The sequence below is a fragment of the Populus nigra genome, chromosome 16 (assembly GCF_951802175.1).
Source record: "Populus nigra chromosome 16, ddPopNigr1.1, whole genome shotgun sequence".
NCBI lineage: Eukaryota > Viridiplantae > Streptophyta > Magnoliopsida > Malpighiales > Salicaceae > Populus > Populus nigra.
This window is the reverse complement of record NC_084867.1, coordinates 2,653,678-2,675,541: the sequence shown is the minus strand read 5'-3', so window position 1 is coordinate 2,675,541 and position 21,864 is coordinate 2,653,678. Positions and strand designations below refer to the sequence as shown.

The 21,864-nt window shown below is 32.1% G+C and overlaps 1 protein-coding gene across 2 annotated transcripts; it reads right to left on the bottom strand.

The window, feature by feature from the left end:
- Window positions 1–577: 577 nt before the first annotated feature.
- On the bottom strand, window positions 578–15,144 carry LOC133675827 (probable cyclic nucleotide-gated ion channel 20, chloroplastic). Of its 2 annotated transcripts, XM_062097324.1 has the most exons (13): window positions 14,787–15,087; window positions 13,129–13,651; window positions 10,440–10,631; window positions 9,818–9,916; window positions 9,204–9,341; window positions 7,510–7,758; window positions 6,453–6,716; window positions 5,402–5,547; window positions 3,704–3,781; window positions 3,142–3,271; window positions 2,664–2,910; window positions 2,360–2,522; window positions 578–885 (listed from the first exon to the last, which is right to left on the bottom strand). In XM_062097324.1, the coding sequence occupies exons 2-13, from the start codon at window positions 13,633–13,635 to the stop codon at window positions 738–740; spliced, it is 2,361 nt and encodes a 786-aa protein (XP_061953308.1). In that variant the 5' UTR covers window positions 13,636–13,651; window positions 14,787–15,087; the 3' UTR covers window positions 578–737. The 2 variants fall into 2 exon arrangements, with proteins under 2 accessions (XP_061953308.1, XP_061953309.1); XM_062097325.1 differs by lacking the exons at window positions 578–885; window positions 2,360–2,522 and having other exon boundaries at window positions 2,770–2,910; window positions 3,030–3,271; window positions 14,787–15,144.
- Between the last annotated feature and the right edge of the window lie 6,720 nt (window positions 15,145–21,864).

Here is a 21,864-nt window from a genome sequence, read left to right as displayed (position 1 = left end):
TCACTGATAGTGTGTAAGAATATTTGGTTGAATATTTGACCCTCATTTAATGTTCTGTAAAAAATATTAACTCCTCATTAATGTTATTAAAAGAAAATAAATATTCAACACCTCCACTCCGGCAAAATAACATTATTCAAGTGCTATAAATACTCCCTAAACTACCTTAGTAAAAGATTCATAATTTTTATTCTCTAAGTATTAATACTTTTAAATTCCAAAGCATTTATCATACTTAAACAATAATGAACACTTATTTTTAAAATTTAAAGTTTATTCTCTGATTTATTATAATATCTTACTTAAAAATTATTGACTTTATCATTTACGAATCCATAAACCCCACAATATATATATATATATTACAAGTGTTATGCTTTCTCCCACCAATTATTTACATACTAAATTTTTTTAAAAAATAAATATTAATATGAGCATATAATTATTCACTATCCAAAAAGTTTTAAAAAACTTTATTCTTAGACATTGAATTTTAAAACGTAATCGCTTATTGCATAAACTAAAAAAACCCAACTACCTAGGAATGTTAACTTCAAAGGTTGAACACAAAAACATCTTTGTACAAAAAATAACCATTTTCTTCATATGGTTAATACGAACTCGTACATTGACAATGGTTTCCTAATTTTTATGTTGACCTCAATTTACATGGAAACTTCCTACGTTGCCATGCATTCCGAAGATTTCCCAACTCTTACATTACAAAATACAAAGATCTAAATCCTTGAGAACGAAGAATGATTTGAGTGAGGGGCGAAATGATTTGATTGAGTGGTCTTGCTATGCTTTAGACGCTTCTGCCGATATCTCCAAGCAACTTGAATGCGGGTAGCAGCAAGGGCTCTCCAGTAGGGAGATTGATACCTGTCAGAAGGCAAAACAAAGTCAAGTGAAAGAGCTTGCTGTTTTAAGAGTGCATTTTGCAAACATTGATTTAATGTACCATGTATCCCCTTGACTTTTAACTCAGAAGCAAAATCATATCTATTCAATATTTTACTCGAAGCAAATCTTTGATAATAACTCAAATGACATGCACAAGTCATGCTAAATGTACACTAAAGAACTCAACCTTCAGAATTAACATACAGCAAAGTCCATCACATATGTATAGTAAGACTTGTCACTGTCTATGCAGCATGTTCAGCACTATATTTATCCTCAAATCACAACTTCATTGGAAGTTAAAAGCCACCACCACAAGTTGCCTAACTAGAATTGGCTTTACCCTATAATCCTTGTATGAAGCATGTAGTATTGGCTACCATAAAGAAGACCAAAGTTTTTCTGACAGGTAACTTTAGAATCCTTGCATCAAGACTCTAATTCACAACGGCAGGTGGAACTTTAGAACTATGACTGGTAAGTTATTCTGACAATTAACTTTACAATCCTAGTGTGAAGACACCTTCAAGGCCTGTGATTGTAAAACCATGACCAATAACACCTTCGCTGAAACTTGAAGCCACTAACATAAGCACTTTACTTGTTTTAACTTCATGGATTTTTTTATGCGGCTTAACAGACTCTTCTTGAGAGGGAAGGGTTTATTTTCATTCACTTTCAAATATTTTTAAATTAGATACCCTCTCACTAAAGAATGTGTTTACAAAACCAAAATAATCGACCAGATCAAACTCTAAAATAGCATCCCTTCTAAAATTCCTGTTTCGAATTCTATGGCCCCAATGCATACCCATAACTATTGTCATTGCTTCCCATATACCCATGAAATCTTCTTGAATAAATTCTTCATAAGGCATCTCTAAGATAAGTTCATCTACATACGCCAAAAAAAGAAAGATGATACCATCCTTCAATCCCTTTTGTGCATGCATAAGCCTTAAAAGATGTTAATTTCTCCTTCTAAAAGTGGTGCTCGGACAAGGTTATCCCATTTTCTATTCTGTTGATCCCTGTGACTTCTTTTAAGCTCATATTCAACTATCATTTTCACCCCATTTTTTGTTATTAATCCCTCTATACCCAGAAGTTTATGACTCATGTCCACAATCTCCTGAGTAATATATCCAAGGTTATGATTTAGATCCTAGATCCATAACAATGATACTGGAATGCACAAAAAAAAAGTTGTATCTTGTTATTATTAAAAATATTATTCTCATTTTTTTTTGTTGTAAATGTGTTGTTGAAATGAAATTATATGATATGAAATTTTAATGTTATTCGATTTTTTTTTTCATAGTAGGTATTTCTCAAGGGAAAAGATGAAAAGCTTGCAATATAATTGACATGCATTGTTTTACAGCATAGCAAAGTCAAACTGCTACACTTATTAAAGCATATGCAAAAAGATATGAATTGGCATCGGAATAACCTTATGGCTCCTTGGACGAGCGGATTCCGCAGGTTTCTTGCAAAAAGGCTGGTGACTTGTTCAAGGTCTGCGGCACTGAGTGAAAATGCTTCTACATTTGTTAAGCATCTTACTGTCCTGCTGCTAATCAAACGCTGTCCAGAAATCTTGATTTTCCTTCCATCTGCACCAGGAAGCAAAACAAACCATGTTCATGCTCTTATGGTGTGACAGAAGCCATTGGAAGTTTAGCTAGCGGGTAACTTAAACCAGTCAGTAATGAAGTGAAATAAGAATCAATATTTTTTTAAGAATAATAATATACCTTTGGACACTGAACTATGCTCAAGAAACCATGTGAGAAGTTCCTCACCACAAACATTCCCTTCAGATAAGGCTACCACCGTCCCATCATGTCCGATGCTTTCCACTTTTCCACGCACAATAAAAACCATCTTCTCAACCAGACCACCAACATAAAAAATTGCACTTCCCTTGATGTATATTTTCTGTTTTAATTTCTCACAAACCGCATCCAAGACATGTTCATCCATCAGGTGAAAAATCCATACCTACAAAATGTTGGCAGGTAAATACATAGTAAATTTATTGAAAATTCATGATTATTTTAAATATGAAAATCTATGGTATTGCTCTTTGATTGGAATGAGCTATGGAGTTTGAACGCTACCTCACAGTCAAATTAAATTGGGGAGTTACAAGCCCCAAGGATCTGAAGTGATCAATGGGCATGCAATATGTAGCAAAGCAATTTTATTAGACCCAGATATTTTGTATCTTACTTTCTTGACAAATTCGAAGAGGTGTCTTCTTATATCCCTCTGGAGGTCCTCAGGCAAATTCTCCAAAAGCATTTCTTCATTTACCCCTCTAGTAGCTGCCCAATGATACCGTTCAGCTTCTATCACTCTCCTACATGCATTTTCAGCAGTTATTAGATCCATGAAACATATGCCGAAGAAGAAAACCACACATAGAAGTAAATCATTACAAGTGCATCACAAAGAGGAAGAAAATATTATAGATGGAAATGCATAGAAACAATAAAAAGGGATAGCAATATGCAAGTCATACTGAAAGAATATTTGCCAGGACATAAACAAGGGTTTTGAATCGAGTTTGGTTGCACTATATAAAAGACTTCAATGACAGGGTTTCACTCATTGTGCACTTTGCCTTGAAATTGTATGCAATTACATTAAATTTCAACAGTAATCCTTCAAGTCAGAAATATATGATAAAAGTGAGTATGAATGTGATAGAGAGAGAGAGGATTACCAGAAAAAACAAACAAAGAAAGAAAGATATATAGAGAGAGATGAGAAATTAAAATTAATGGCACACCTTCTTAGTTCGACCGGCAAGCGCCGATGTCTCATCCACTGATCAACATCACGTCGCCTTAGTGACATTTCTGACCTCCTAGAAGGGAGAACAATAAATAGTTGTTAAGTAATGATTAGGAAAACAAATGACATTCTAGTCTACATGCAAATAACAAATTAGGAATAGAAAACTAATTGGTTAACACGAATTGCATCATAATGGCACCTTATCAAAAGTGACACAGGTTTACAACGTTTTCTTCTCAAGATGCAATCGTAATAGACTTTGATCTCATTTCTCACATCACTTCCATTTTTGGAGATTTAAATTAAAATATTGAACTCACATTCATCAAGATTAACTATGATTAGTATCCAATTGGTGTAAGCCTATTCTTTAATCGATTGAACAACTGAACTTGATGTGATGTGAAGTGATATAAAAAGAGTAGCCAACTAGATTAAGATAAAACATCACAAAGAACTATAAGTACTTAAGAATAAGTTTTTCATTGAAACTATAGAGATTAATCAACATATCAAAGTTGACTTTTATGGCATCAGACATGAACAACAATATGTACTATAAATGTGTCCAAATGTGCAGCAATTCTATCCATTTTTCCTCCATCTACAACTTGACTTATGATAACTATTATAATATCTAATGAGGTGACCATAAGAAAAATTCAGAAGCAGTGTAGGCAGGGGTGGAGCAAGAAAAAAAAATTAGGGGGGGCCAAATTAAAAACATTTCTTTTTAGGGGAAATTCCCGGGTAACATTGTTGTGTAAATATGTCTTTGGTTGCCAGTGGCCTACTAGTTGTTTTTTCCTGCAGTTCATGCTCTAATTAGAACTTCCTTTGTAGCTCTTTTCCTATAAATATTTACAAGGGAGGGGCTGGGAAAAACATTTCCTTGCAGGGCCCCCTGCCTCCGCCATTGAGTGTAGTTAAGACACATATAGATATAAATAATCTACAAATAGATCTAATTACCCAGATTGGATTATATTTATTTGACACATTGTTGTCAAAATGATAATAAAGGTGATGACATCACTTCAAGTTTCAATGCGTATATCATGGATAAAAAACCATACTATTGGAAACTACGAATCTTGAAATTTCAATTCTACATCAAAATAGGATTCTCTCATTGATGACACGAGCTAGTCACATAAGTGATGAAAATTTTAGCAGGAACCATACCGTGCACTCTCAAGATTATCTAAACAGAATTTCATTTTTGTTGATAGCTTATATTATTCAAAGTCTCTTGTTAAAATAATGAACTTTGCATCAAATGCTTTCTTTACGAAGAGTCGGAGTTGAAGCTTGGTGGAGTTACTTTGGCATCAGTTAATCACACTACCTCAAGTTACTCTTTTTTTTTTCTTAGGAAAAAAAGTTGTATAAGATGCATCTAAAACCCATGAAAGAGTTTTAAGTAGTGTAATGAAAAATATCTTTGAATCTAAACTCAGGATAATCACAACATACCCAAGCACAGGCTATAAATTTCTTCCTCGCTAGAAGCACCATTTAATATACTCATTCTAACCCAAATCATCCATGCTTTCAAATAAGAACTCTATTGAAACAGATTAACAAGAATATTGATTTCACCAACAAACATTTAACCAAAAAAAAAAAAAATCCCAACCAAGGGCTTTTGCATGATATTTAAGAAGAAAATTTTAACAATAAATTATACCTTCTACCGAGAGCCTGAAGAAAATTTTGCATATTTCCTATGAGAAAAGCAAAGAGCAAGAGGCCAATTCCAATTATTGCCATGGTAAAGAGGATTTCCCAAATAAAATAGCTTGGTGTTTGGTTTCCAGCTAGAGTACTGATTTGCTTCACAAAGTAAAATAAAAACAATTATATATATATATATATATATATATATATATATATATATATATATATATATATGTCAACAAGAAATATAGAGAGTATTATAGTTAGCACCAATATTGACACAACTATAATGATTGGAAAAAGAAATACAGTGACTTCTTTTTAAGATCAAGGAGGTATGTGGCATAAAATATTCGAGTTATGAAGAAGTACCCTAAGAAATCAAGGGCTTCAGGATAAGCAGGATTAAAATGGACTGTATTGTAACTTAGGCAACACTTGCCAAATAAAAAAAGAGATGTCATTCTACAACATAGAACTAAGAAATTCTGTATCCATAAAGAATTTTTTATAACCATTCAATTGACCAACACTTTTCACATTACTTGTTGTAGCCAACGGCACATCTGTACCTTTGGTTTAAGAAAACTCTCCTCCAAATTAAAATAAGGACATATTATTTCATGAAAGCCATATTCAGCATGCTCAAAATCCAAGTACAGTGACATGCCAACATGATTGATGTGTACATCCACACGCTTTATGATTTAGCTAAGAATCTCCTTAAGCAACATGGTTCCGCGGATGGCAGTGGGAGATTCAATCTCCAACTTTGGACATATTAAATTCTTTTATGGCAATGGACTTTCCATGATTTGTATGGTTTGAATGGCTGATTTTCAGCCTTATAATGTGTGACAGTTTCTATATAAAAAAGCAACTCTCACAAAGAAAGATTGAGACCAAAACCCTCTTTGACAAACACACCTTCAAGTGGCAAGTTTGCACACCTTTAAATGGCAAGTTTCATATTCCTTACTCTAGAGAAAATTTCCAATCAATTCATAATAGATAGAGGATAAGGTAAGAATGGTGTCCATAAGATATCATTGATCACATACCTGGAATCCCCAAAATAATGAATATGTGTATCTGGTGATGGTATTTTTCCCAGTGAGATTGACTGCCTGGGCATAGATTCCATAAGAAAAAACATCCGGAGTAAAACAAGCACTGGCATTAGAATTGTTTTTCCAGTTGGTCCAGTTTGAACTTGACGCCTGTTGTTTAAAAGTCTCGTGTCGACCACCACAATCTATAAACTTCTTGCATTCATGTTGATAACTAGTATAATGGCAGGCATCACGAAGACATTGATTTACCCTCTGTTAAAAGATCATGAGAATCTTTTGAGTACTATTATAATATGAAACTAGTTGTAGATAATCGCTTAATTAACCAAAAGAAGGCAAACAAGATGTCAAAGAAAGCAAACTAACCATACCAGGATAATATAAGAAGACAACATACAAACCACGCCAGAATAACATAAAAGGATAAATATAGTGTCATGAGTAAACCAAAAAATATATAGGAGTTTGTTTTATTGACTTCAAGAGCACAAATATTGCTCAAGAACTAAATCTTCCATGTAGGAGTTTTAAGAAATTCAGTCACTACAAGAATTACACATTGAAACATGCATACATGGGAGGGGTTTATGCAGATGAGTAGAGATACATGCTATAAAATGTATGGAACAAGTCTTAAAATCATTATAAAAAATAGACTTGAAATCCGAGCAATAACAGTAGCAAGAGAAACTTGGAAGGAATTATGATCAGGTCTTGATTTTGAAACTAGTTTAATATACTTTAGTTGAAAACAATTATGATTTCATTATATTATAATTCAAATCAAAAACAGAATGATGCAATATTTCCTTGCTTCAGAGGTTATGAACTTTAAATTGAATTATGACTTCATTTCTTGAATAGGAGAGGGTGAAACTAATGGAAAAAAATGTACCATTAACAGTTCAGCTCTATATTTCTCTAACAATGAAATCGGGATAGTAACAGAGTATATAATAGTTTTTGGCTATTCAAATGACAAGAAAAATGTTGAAAGAAATAAAGCTCTACCAGGATATTTAAGCACATAATGACTTCTACTCACCTGCAACCCAAAGAGATACCAACACGACCCAATGATATGGCCAGACAACACAAAGGTGAAAAGATTTATAAAGAAGTTTGCCGAAGCTGTCTCAAATATGAAGCCATTTGGAGACTGACCAATGAGAAGAGGAATAAACCTAAACAACCTTGGAATGTACTGGACAAGAATAACTGCCCGTAAGAGATTCTTGGCATAGTTTGCTCCGGAGGAATCCAATCCTTCTGGTAGGAGTGCTAACACAATGATCTGCACGTGATTACCAAGAATATGGTATCAGATGCAGGTTTAAATTTATGTTTGACACGTTAATCAAATACTAGAAAGATCACAAATTTATAATAGACACAACTAGCCAAATACTGAAGATTACAGTGTAAATTTCATGCATACCTATACAAGCAATTGCTAGTTATTTCTTTTTCAGTATATGCAACAAGAAATTCCAGATGATTTATACTTCCATTGACCTCCAGCTCCTAACTCCAGCTAGTCACTTTGGTCACTCTAGTCAACTGTACTTGTAAAGCCAAGGCTCACCAAACAAGGATTGTATGTTTCTTTGGAGGTATTTCATACTTATTGTTGTTTGGTAAAGGGAATGGAGAGACTTTAAGGATCTATTCCTTACATTTCAAAGCAACTGAGGCAAGACAGGATAACTTTTGGCCTCTGTATGGTGTACTGCTTCAAGGGCAGAAGGGTTGCTTTAATAGAGATGCGTCAACTTTAGATGCTCTCTTCACATGAATTTGCTGACTTTTTTCTTGTTAATTGCCAGTTAACTAGGAATGTTTTCCTTAAATAATCACATTAAAGTCTGTCTAGTTCTACTCACACCACTAGAAGTTTATCAATAATGCAAACCATCATTTCAAAGTAATGTCCTTCCATTCACATTACAACAACAACAACAACCAAGCCTCGACCCCAAACTAGTTGGGCTTGGCTAAATTGATCCTTTTGAGCCATTCCACACAATCATATTTCCTTCCATTCATGTTAAATTCATTATTTTATTAATCCTGATTTAACTTTTGAAGAGAGTTAGATATTTATTTATGCTTTTTTTTCAGGGATGTAAATGCACATTGAGTGTCACTAAGGATATTCACTTCTAAAGTGATTGTCCAGATGCTCTCCAAATCTCATTATAGGCAAGACAGACGCACATATCTCCATTTATGGAACCTGAGATACATATATATGACTGCGAGATTAGGAGAGTGTTCGGAAAGTCACTATCGTAGCAGTGCTCATTACATATTAGAGGCTGCAGCACTTGACACTTCACTTTTGTTGATTCATATCTATGCCCACCATTTTCAAGTTCTTGCAAAACTTGATTTTCAACTGTGGACATTATTTATCCTCTACATATCATGCAATCAGACTCAGACTTGCTTGAACTAACTTGGGCATAAGGCCCAGTGACATCCTTGTGCTCGCCAGAATCCAAAATACATAATGAAAAGTAATTAATTTTCACATCCTCAGCTAGTTTCAGAGCACTGATAATTAGATAACTAACTATTCAAACATAAGAATATAGATGCAACATGTTGATTTTTAAGCAAATTTCTGAAGGTGGATAGTTACAATGCCTTAACAGCCTTTTCTTTTAAGCACCTCTCACAACAGACTCGACACTAATTCCAGAAGAAAGTTATGCGGACAAAGAATGAATAACATACCTGTGGAAGTGGTAATACAACAAATAAGTCAATAAAAAAACATCCTCGGAGATAGTGCATAGCAATTTTCTTTGGATGGTCAACTAACTCTCCAGCACCAACCACTCTAGATTCAGGAGCTACATAAGCTAATCTAAACTGCAGAAAATAAATGAAGAGAATATTAATGGATTAGTTACCTATTTAAAACAGTTTCCATATAATAGCTCAAGACAAAGGCACTGGAATTTGACAATCATACTGAACTAATTAGAGGAACACAAATACAAGCTCATCATTTTTATTACGAGTTTTTTTCTCCTTCTGTCATTGGATATGCCAATACAGGTTCTGTTCACCTTTGAATTTTGATATCACGTGTCATATAAGGTTATGTGATCATAGAAAGAAACTGTTCTTCTAAAATTCCACCTGATCCTTTTAGCCTTAATTGTGTTATATGGTGTGTTACAGAGGTTGATTGTATGGCTGAAGTTACTACGAAGCCTACAATAAGTAACCTCTAAGGTACTTCTAAATGCGAGATAACTTTTAGTTATAATAGAGATGACAGGTCTAACAACATCAAGAAAGAAAGAAACCAACAAAAATTAATGTTCAGAGGCGTTGTGTACCTGAAGAAATATGTTCAGTAAGTAGATTGCATCAGTCAAGCACCTAAAAGACACAACTGCTTTAGTCATTCCCCAATCAATAACTATGCACTTTTCATCCTGCACCCAAAAAAGAAAATCATAAATCCAAAAACAATACAATCCAAAGTAATGAACTAGGGAGAATATTATATAAAATGCTAAATAACAAAGCATTGAAACCAAAATGAGACAAAGTATATAAACTATAACGGCAGCTTTGAGCATTATTATGAGAGTTCGTCCTGAACAGTCATGCGAGGAATCTGGGAGTTCTATATAATCCATGTGAAATCACAGACAGCAAAAGATCTTATCATGGAACCTCTCAGAAATACAATATCCATGATTAGAACACACTAAATCGAAAACCCTAAAACAAGGAGTCTGAATGCAAAACTCAATAGTATGTGAAGAAAAATCTCATATCCTTGCAGGAAAAAAGAAATAAAAAAAAATCTCTGCATAATACATTGCACAAACCTGCAAAAAAGTTACTAAAAGCATGATTACTGAGCTATATGTAAATGCACAATCTATGAACTTCACAATTTTAATGCAACTCTAATTATAAATTCTGGAAATATAAACAAATCAACAACACCTGTTTCACCGACAGCAAGATGAAAAACAAGGGGTCAACAAAAATTGCCACCAAGCAAGAAATGACAAAAAACTTGTTCCACTTCTGAACAACTTTCGCATGAGGATTCATAACTCCAGGAATATATGAGTTTATAGCATTATTGAATCTCCTTGCCCAACCTTTAGCATCTCCATAGAGAACACTATGAAACTGCAAGAAGTGCAAAAAGTTGCATGAAGGCCCATAAAATTATTATAATTGGTAATAACTAAGAAATGGAGACAAAAATTATAAATAAAGCAATGATCTAGTAGTGGTTCAATGCACTGTAATATTGAAAATGAGAATATAAGCCACTCAGAGTACTGAATATTGTTTCCTACTTGTAAAATTAGAAACGATGCACGATTCACAGGCAGTTGGAATGTAATTTTTTCGGGTAGATATTGTTAATTATATTTTTATTTAAGCTCATGTAACTATGAATAAATGAGAGCAAAGAATGTGCACAACTTTTGTCACCAATGCTTTCTCCCACAAGGAAAAAAGTCAAACACTGCTTCTTGATCTTGTCTGAAGCCAACCAACCCCTTCTATGAAGCCCTTACAAACCAACTTGAAGAAAAAATTGGTTTGCCTAGTTTACCAAGTTAACAATGGCACTTTCCTAAATAAAAACTAATAAATTAGGAACTTCAGACAGTAAAACCAATTATCAAATTTTGTCAAAGCATCAAGCCATCATCTTCACCATAAGCATATAAGCTGTCAAAATCTTAAAAAGAAAAAAAATGAACCTATTCTCTTAACCAATTATCATAGTAGGTCCTCAAAAATATAATAAATCTTGAACTTTGATAAGCCTAAAAGTGAACCAGCTGTTTTTCTTCTTCCTTCAAATTCCTCCAACTTGAACAACAAAATTCCCCTACCATCATGTCATAGTCCTCAAAACCAACCAAGTATCAAATATCCAACCTTTTATGATTTATGCCATGGAAGAGTTTAAATGATTGCTAGTGAAAGTTTTGCAAGCGATTAATGAAAGTGAGCATTCGAAAGAAAAGAAGAATTTAAATGGTTCCATAATAGTTGGCTATAACAACAGAAGAACACAAACATATGAACGTTTGATGAGCATAAAGATAAAATATTCCGATCCTAATACCAGAAAGAGAATGCAAAACTCAAAGCCACAACTCCCTCACCAACAAACTGTCCCAAGTGAATCATCATTGATAGATCCATTAACAGTTATGAAGTCCAGTACCCAGTGAGCATATGCAACTGGCCCATAAAATCCCCTGCCCTCAAATAAATACACATGTAGTACTCCCTAACTATACAAACTTAATGACACTCTTCAATACAACATTTGTTTTTTCAATTGGATGGCTCAAAATAGGAGGAAACTAAGACACAATATCTTATGACATATAACACTTTTCAACCATAAGGAAAAACACCAATACCCCCACTAGATCTGTACAACCTCTGTTACCACCACCTACATACAGCTGCCAAAACTACCACCACCTTGTCCTTCATGAAAGCATCAAAACGATTATCATAATCCCATTCCACCACTGCCACTCTATCATCACCAACAAGAGCATCCTTGTCTTGTGAGATTCATCACATCATGAACTCGCAAGATTTCATTAGAGAGCATGTCAATTAAACAAGAAGCCATTTCAAGATTTTTATGTCTTATCCCACCAAGCAACTACTTATCACTTTCAAGAACAAAATACTTGTGCTTTTTTTATCAGAAGCTATATATTATACCAAGATTATCAAACAATGCCAGTCACATTGGATGAGCATAGTGATTTTTTTAAGGGTTAGTGGCTCATTCTATCTTTATATAATAGGATAATTCTCCAATTTGTCCTTATATCTCTAATTGAGCCAATTTTATTCTTGAATATATGTTTAAGTTACTAACATATCCTTCTGACAAGATTTTTGGTCCAAACCATCAAAATTTTGCTTATGATTATTTTTTATTTCCAAAATGCCCTTACAAGCTAGGCAAATGGAAGGCTTTCATGTGCAGATAAGTGACTAATTCCAATGGTTTTGCCTCAAAAACTTGCCAAAAGGGTAGGTTAAAAACATAACATATATTCAAGAATAAAATTGGCTCAATTAGAGAAATAAGGATAGATTGTAGAATTTCTTTATTATAGAAGGACAATTTGAGCCATTAATCTAATTTTTAAATGCACAAAAAACTCCACTTCTATAAATAAAGCCAGCAAGTGCAGAAATAAGATTCATTAAATGTTTCAGTACCCCCATTGTTACAGTAGTAAGGTCCATGAAAAATGCTACTAGGGTGTTCCAATCTTAAAAAAATGAGCAATCAGTTATGTTGATTCTCGAATTCAACCGAGATATAAAGAGATGGAAATCAAATGATGAGCTATACTGACTACGTTGATAACAATAGTCATCATGAAACCAAACTAGTGATGAGGAAAATAGTGGATATATGATAGAAATATCCAAGCAAAGTAACCAAGTAAAAATATTTGTAACAAAATAGGCACTTAGATCTGAAGTCTAAATCCTCAATCCAAATAGAAACTGGTTCACCATGTTCATATAATTGAGGGCAACAAGTAGCAGCTGTAAAAAACCAGGATAAAATGACAGAAATTCCCGAAGCTATAAGGTTTTTTCTATTAGAACAAAAGCATACCTTTGAATCAAATATACTAGAAGTTTTTGCATGTCTTTGCTGCGAAGCTCTAGAATGGTAATATGATGGGCATGTTGTGCAGTAAGGATCATTGCACATGCCTAGTTGCCCAGACCTCATTAAATGGGCATTTGTAGCAGTATACCTGTCATCCCAGTCATTCTTATCCATTCCATTAAGAGATGGATATTTTTCTGGCTTGGGCTCCACCTTTTTGCGAGCTGTTACACCATGATTTGCCAGAAACACGTTTTCAGTGTTACGGTTGATATATAATGGACCACTCATCTGTACCAGTGGAGCTTTTCTTGCACTACGCAGTGGACCAGTAAAGCCAACAAGGTTGGTTTCAGAACCATAGGACTCCATGGAATCCAAAGGAATGGAAGTTGATGCACTTTGAGTCCTGGAAAGAAATGGCCGAAATCGAGAATCCACATTTTCATCCACTGACTTTGGATGTGTGTCTGACAGCATTGGAATATCATCTTTGTCATGGTTAGCCATTTCTTATTAACAGGACCTACTCAAGGAACAGAAAATGAAGTCAATATTCAATACACATAAATGCGTGTGTAGTTACAGAATAAAAATTCAATGAAGAATCACACTAAACTATTTTGATTAACAAGAACAGGTACCCAAAATGTGGGAGAAGAAAAATAAGAAATGCAGGTGAAACATCACTTGCTCCAATGCTAGTAATGATTTGATGAAAGCATAAAAACAGCTCATTCAAGCCCAATACATTACAGCAGAAAAATTATAGTTTAGCTTAGTTCCCATGCTTATAACCTTTAATGAAAGAAGAGTTCAGCTCACTGAATTCAAGCTCAAAAGGTTACAATTAAGCAGCACAGTACTAACCAATTTTCAGTGGTTCCAGCTACTAGCACTTGATGTATCAAAAACTGCCAACTGAATCAATTTCTTAATGTAAATCTTGGCACTTCTTTAGTTCATGATTTATACCAACAAGCAACCTATCTTCAGAATACTTAAATTTTCTTGCGTAGTTGAGATATTAATTTCTACACTGCAATGTTCCTAGAATGGTTAACATCTTTCCGGGCAACATTAGGGAACGCTTTCAGCACTCGAGCCATTCAGTGTTTATTTCTGTCACAAAAGAGTTCTGAACAAGCCATATTAATCTCATTATAATTGCCATAATTTTATACTCTCACTAAGTCAATCAATCCAGAATCAACCTAGTGACAATCCTAATGATAATCTGCAGCTAATTACCCCTTAAATCCTGATTCACCAAGTAGTTTACACAGATAGCTGATTCTATGTTGTGGAAAAAGATCATGAGCCAAAAGAACTTCTAGCAGACTGTCTTTAATTCTTACCCATAATACTAAGGAGTTGTGAGCTTAGAACTCAAAGACCAAGTTGAACATGGCATTACTAAGCAAAGCATAACAATTTCGAAATTTATTAGCTACCTTTACACATTGGTCCGCTTTGATAAACAGCTCATAACAAGAACAAGAAAACCCAAATTTGACTTTGAAGAAGCAAAATCAACAACTTTGATACAGAGTCATTCAAGAACAGCAAAGGGCTATAGTAACTTTTACGCTAAATTATCGAAACCCAATTAAGAACTAAGTGGACAAAAAAGAAAAAGTAAGTTCAAAAAAGACACAAACCTGCTGTAACTTGAAGCAAAGAAAACCCAACTCTACAGACTTACAAACAGCATCATCTAGCAACTAGCAAGGCAATGCAAGCTTGATAGAGCTGAACACAAAGAAACAAAGAAGGGAGGAGAGAGTGCCACGAGACTTTGTTAAGAGAGAGTGAAGACTTTGAAAAGTCAGTCGCTTGCATGGTGGCGTGCCAAGGGCAGAGGGAGGACTTTAGGCCCCCATTTTACAAGGCACGAAAATACAAAAGAATTTATTGAACTTTCCCACTTGACATTGCTGTTCTCATCTGAGCATTGAAGTAATCTAAAAATATAAATAAAAAAATAATTAAAAATTAAAATTTTTCTAAAACACAGTCTAGTGGCAAAAAAATAAACATTATCTACTCGTTTGCTTCTGTAATGAAACTTCTTGCCCCCTCCCTGCCAAAACTAGGGGCGTTAAAAAGACCATTTCAATGGTATTTATATTATTTAACTTGATTTAATTGTTAAAATTAAATAATATAGATATTATAAATAATAATAAATTAAAAAAATCTAAAAAATATATATTATATATTGGATAGAAGATTGAGATTTTTAAAATTAAATCAACTCAACCTAATTTGTATACCTTATCATAATAAATTTAATTTTTCACTATTGATGTATTAAGTATAAATTATCTTTTTATAGCTTATAATAAGGTTTAGGTTGATTTATTAAGTATAAATTTTAGTTCTAATTAAGTTTAACTAATAAAAATTAATAATATAAACTCAATTTGTAGATATTTATAATATTTATAAAAAAAATTTAGTTAAATTCAATATATAAACCAAAAAAATAATTTTATTTTCTTAGTTGACTCTTCAAATAATAATAATAATAACAATCGTAGACGTTGACGGGTCCTATATTCTCATAGTTAAGGCTTGCACCAAGGGAGGGTTTATCTTTCCTTCATTGGAAGGCAGCCACGTATTAACGTTACGAACTATGTGAGAGGTGGGCTAAATAACTTCTTACATGAAATATAAACAAATTGATTGAAAGCTCCTCATGATCTCCTCTTGATAAATATGAAGAAAAAACAAGTTTATGATAAAAGCATAGGCTTGAAATCCGGCCCTGCCTGGTGGATTAATCCGGAACCTGATTGATTCAGTGCTGGAGTTGATCCGGGTTGAAAAAAAAATAGAAGAAAAAAAAACCTAACGTGACCCGGCTAACCCGGCCGGTTGACCCGGCAAGACTCGATCAAAAACTCTGTTACAACCCGTTGACTTTTATTTTTTTTAATTAAAACAGCGTCGTTTTGATTTTAAAAGAAAAAGAATATTGACCTGGGTCTTAGATCGGGACAGCCATTAAACCGGGTCTGAAAACTATGGATAAAAATATCTTTAGATCATTAAAATTTTCATATTAGTTTAAAATATTTTTTTCAAGACAATTTTAAAGGTACACATCTTGTATAGAATGAACATACTTTGAAGAATTTAATAAATTTTTAAAAATATTTTACTTTAAAATTTAAACTTAAAAAGCAAACAATACATACTTTTATATATATATATATATATATATATATATATATATATATATATATATATATATATATATATAAACAGCAATGCGTCAGAATCTAATATTAATATTAATGTGATTTATTCAATTAAACTTGTGGAAAATAGTTTCTTTTCTCAATGAAGATTGTTGAAAATATAAAACTTGAACTACAGAATTGTAATTGAACATTTTACCTTGAATAAGCCGTCTTATGGGATTTTGTTTTTATACAATATGGGTATTTTTAATGCTAATTTAAACTAGATACTTTCTTGAATGATTTTAAAAACACATCTTTTATATGTTAAATATATTCAAAGAAATTTAATATATAAAAAAAATAGATAGTAACCTTAAGAGTTGATCATAAGAAATTGATGAAATAATTATTCTTAATCATTTTAGAAATCTATTGAAATCATATCTATTTTTTGTGGGTATTAGATATGGGCCCGCGCTACAATGCGAGTCTGTATTTTTCTTTACGTAAAAAACAATGTCTAGGTACTGTAAGCAGGTTTCAAAAAAATAAGAAAAATAAACAACTTGAGTTACAGACCTTACAGGGTTTAATAAGTTTGTTTTACTTTAATTAAATGATAAATAAATGACAAAGATAACAAACAAATAATATTAAAAAAACATATCATAATAACCTAGAAAAAAAAACCACTAGAAATATGAAATTGAATAAAAAGATTGAGTCAATTCAAGATAGTATGATAGAAATGTAAACTGGATAATCAAGGGCAAGTCTACTCGTATTAACCTGTAAAACTCATGGCCTGGATTATGAGATCAGGTTAACCTGATAAAAAAATTTGAAGAAAACCATAAAGCCTATTTTATTTCAAGAAAAAATGTTGAACAATGAAATCAGAAAAAATAAATAAAGAGAACAGTAGGTCACATCAACTTTTCAAACTCATAACTCGGGTCATTAGGTTAAAAGTACTATATATAAGAAAATAGTGAAACTTAATCCCCCAAAAATCTAATGTTAAAGGATAAATTATCATTACTACTACTATTACTATTGGTAATAGTATTATAATTATTACTATTGTTGTTGTTAGCATTATTATTATTATTATTATTATTATTATTATTAGGTGTTCTGTATACATTAATAAACTTCATTAACACTTAATGAGAACACCATTGGAACTAGCATGATAACGACTAACAAGGTTGACCAGTGGATTTACTGAATTACCAACACTACTAGGTACACTTTGATCAATTTTTCTTACTAGTCACAACTAACTAGGCTTTGATACCATTAGAAACTGGATAGAATTTTGAAAATAATATAGCTAAAATAATTGTTATTATTATTATTATTTAGAAACAAAATATAAAGATATAAACCTTTTATTGAGAAGAGAAACATATTATATTATGATTAAGACCATTATAAAAATGGTCATTTTTTAAGGTTTAAGCTGAAATCAACTCTAAGAAACACACACACTTTATAATATTACATTACATATATATATAGTCGAGCACATAGACTTGAAACATGATTAAAACTTGCTTGAATTCTGAAATCATCATGGATGATATTTGTTGACTGAGACATTTTTTCTGCCAAGTAGAAAGGAATTGCTACACATGAACGTTGATGTTGATGATTATCTTCCATATGATAAGTAGTGTTGTCTTCTGAGAATAAGAATCTTGAAATTATTGTTGAAGTTTTATCGGTTTGTCCAGATGGATGTTGACATCATGGGTAATGTCCAAGAGGAATTTGAATTAATGAACTATCTAATGAGTCTGAAGGTTATACAGTTACCTTATATTTTAGGATTATAATTTGGATCTTCATTGGCTAGGGTAGAATTTTCTTCTTCATCAAAGAAACTTGAAATCTATGACAGGGTTTCTTGAAGTTTATTTTTGTATTCAGATTTAGAACTAAAAGTTGCAAGGTCAACTTGAATTTTACTTTTTGATGTTAAAAATATATATTAGACAAAAGATGAGGATAATGATACAGGTTGGTCTTGGGAAGACTATAGCCATAATTGAACTGCTTGAGAGCAAGCTTAGTTTATATATATTGAATTTGAGCCACTATTTTATCTCTTATGAGATTTGGGAAGCAACCAACTTATTCATCTACATTATGTATTATTATGAATTTCTAGCATAAAATCCAAAAGACTTCAAAGATGGAGACAAAGTGTAAGGATACATGAACATATTTTGAAAGTTTCTTTGATGCAAATAAATTCAAAGCTTCTAAAATCTTTTGAGGTAGAATTTCATATGTTGGAGAAAAGTATTGCCAGTATTTATTTGAAAACTATGATGGAAAATGCTTTGGACAACTTTTATCAAAATGAATAAATCAACTATGATAATAATTTTTTAGGTAAAGAGTACTGAATCATGCTTGTTAATAGTAAAGATAACTAAATTTAAGAGTTGAAAGTTTTGAGAAAATCTCTTTTAGGTATAAGGATTTTGGTTCCAATCTTGATAGGTTAAAACCTATAAAATATTTGTTTTTGAATATGCAATTCTAGAAAATTTATATGTATCATGATTATGAGTTATCTTGACCAAGTTAGTGTCAATCAAGATGAATTCATAAAATTGTCTAGTCTTTTGCAAATTTTCTAGGGCAAACTGGAATTGAAAAGTAAAATACGAGGGATGATTTTATTAGGATATTCATTATAAAATTTGTTTTCTATTGGACATATATACATATGCCACTTTCTCGATTTATATGGGTTAATGAGTATCTTTTAAGAAGATTTTAATGGAGTGTTTGAAATGGCTCTTTGTGATGGGGGTTTGCAAAGCTTGAGAAAAGTTTAAAGGTAAGGTAGTAGGACTATAGGAATTTAACAAGATTGAAAACTAGTTAGTTCAGGTAAAAGTTGGTCTCACGAAGGGAGGCCTGACTTGGGTTAAATTAATAGACTTATGGTTGAGTGAACTAATCTTACAAGGGTTGTGACATATAATGTTTTAATTTTCTTGATTGGTGTGGTCATCTTGAATCGTGAAAATTTTCTAGAGAAAAAATCTGGAAGAGAATTAGTTTCACCTTTGATAAATTCATTTTTAAAATCAAAGTTTGAAAGTATAGTTGCATTTTGGAATTTAATATAACTAGGCTAGTCTTTAGTTGATGGATTGTACCTAAGCTTTATCTGGTGGCTAGATGTTTGCCTAAAAACAAGTCTTTTAAAAAATAAGGGATTTCCTAATGTTTAAGTCAACAAAATATAGTAGAGAAATAATATAAAAAAAAATAATAAAGATGAAAAAATGTGTAATTTTAAAATGTACGTGATTGTATGATGTAGAGTTTGTATTGGCTTACAATGGCTTGTAAATTCTTGGCTTTCAATGAAGTAGCTTTGGCTTTTAATGGCTTAGTATATCTATGGCTATGAGAATGGTTGGCTTTGTATGGTGAGATTGTATGGAGAATTGGCTCCAGCTTGCTTACATGTGACTGAATGGATTTATAAACCTAGTCCTTTAACTTTTTTCATGAAGAATGAGATGTCATTGGTGGAGATGTTGGTGCTCACCATAGGTTATGGAGCTGAAAATCTATCAAAAGAGAAAATGATGCTTGTTAATGCTATCAAATGTTTTTTTGTATAGGAAAAGGGCATTGGCTAGCTATGGTAGGCATTGATTATTGTGTCATGTCATATTTTTTATGCCTTGTCATCATTGGTAGAAATGTTGGTAATGATTAGTGCCCCTAATGTAGAAGATTATATTTGCTCTGTATAAAAAAATTAATATTATATGTAAGAAAAGTTTGTGTTGACTCCTATAATCCTAAAATAATGCATAGAGATATGTCCCAGGGTAGGATTGGATAGATTGAGTGTTAGGTATCGTTGAGTGTCGATGTTAGGATGAAATTCCAATTATTTGGGCCGACTTAAATGGCTAGAAAAGACTGACTATTTGAGTCTGTCATAAAAAGCTAATATTAATTGGTTTGATATATATATATATATATATATAGTACTAGAGATGTCATTATTAAAACTTGGATGTGACTTTAGCATCTTTTTCTTTCTTTTTTCCCTTTCCTTGAAAATTATGCCATGTTTTATGTTCGGTGTACGTAAAAACATGCATGGGATGATTATTTTGAGGAGTGCATGTTTTGCATGCTGGAAGGAAAACTCATGCATGCCTAGCCCTTCTCCAAGCCTAGGACTTTAAGTTTTTTTGGGCTAAATACAGCGTAGCAAGACAATTAAACTTCTAAATAATTAAAAATTAAAAAAAAGTAATCTTCTTAACCAATTAAAGAAAACTAAATAAATTAATAATCATTTAATTTTATTATTGTATTTATGCAATTAATATGATAAGCTTCATATAGTAAAAGTTTGTGTTCTCCAAATATTAGTATTTGTTTATTTTGTAATTATTCTTAGGGCTTAAGATTTCACATTGATAATACAAGCTCCCTTCCCCACCTTTAATTTGATTCATTTCCACCCATTTTCCCTTATTTTTTAAAAAAATTTATTAATTGTTTGTATATATAACATTACATGGCTTTATAAGCGAAATTAACTAACAATACTCTTAAAGAATAATTCATATTCCAGATTAATTATTAACCTACATTGGACATGCATGGATTCCATCTATATTTATCTTTGATAAATAAATAAAATATTTTTTTTCTATAAATCTTGTTAAATATTATTCTTGTCCAAGTAAGATTATTGGTCATTTTCCCCTGTAAAATATAAACATTATTTTTTTTATATTGATTTAATGATTTTTTATGATATTTACCTGCCATTTTAGGAACATAGTACAATAAACTTGGCTATCCTTTAGTCCATTAATGAAAACCCTTCCAACCATTGGGTTAGATCTGCATTCGTGGTAAATTCATTAATATACTTTGCATGTTATGTACATTGCATATACTTTAAAGAAAACCTCATTTTAATCTTTAATCTTAATACTCACTCTTAATTTAGTCTCAATCTTTAATTTCAACCCAAGCAAAAAATGTAATTAACTTGATGAGATTTGAGGAGTTTATATATTGTTTTTTTATAGGGTGGTGATACCAAGATGATATGAAATTAAAAAGAAATACGTTACTCACACAAATGATAGTTTCTGTTTACCAATCTAAGGTGCAAAACCAAAAAGATACAGATGTGAATAACTCACAACTCTAAACTTACAGATGAAATCACCACTTTAGAGATACAAAGTTAAGGGAATAAGTTTACCACTCACAAAGAAGACATAGAATTTGATGGTTCCTAAAAGGTCAAATCAAAGATTTCAATTCAAAATTAGCCAAAAGATCTCGGGTACATAGTTTGAATAAAAAAATATATACTTGATACAACCCTTTAAGTCTAGAGGAACACTAAGATTGTTTGGGATTGTGGTAGCGGTTGCGGTTTAAAGTGCTTTTCGCTTAGAAATGCATCAAAATGATGTTTATTTTTTTAAAAAATAATTTTTGAGATCAGCACATCAAAACGATCTGAAAA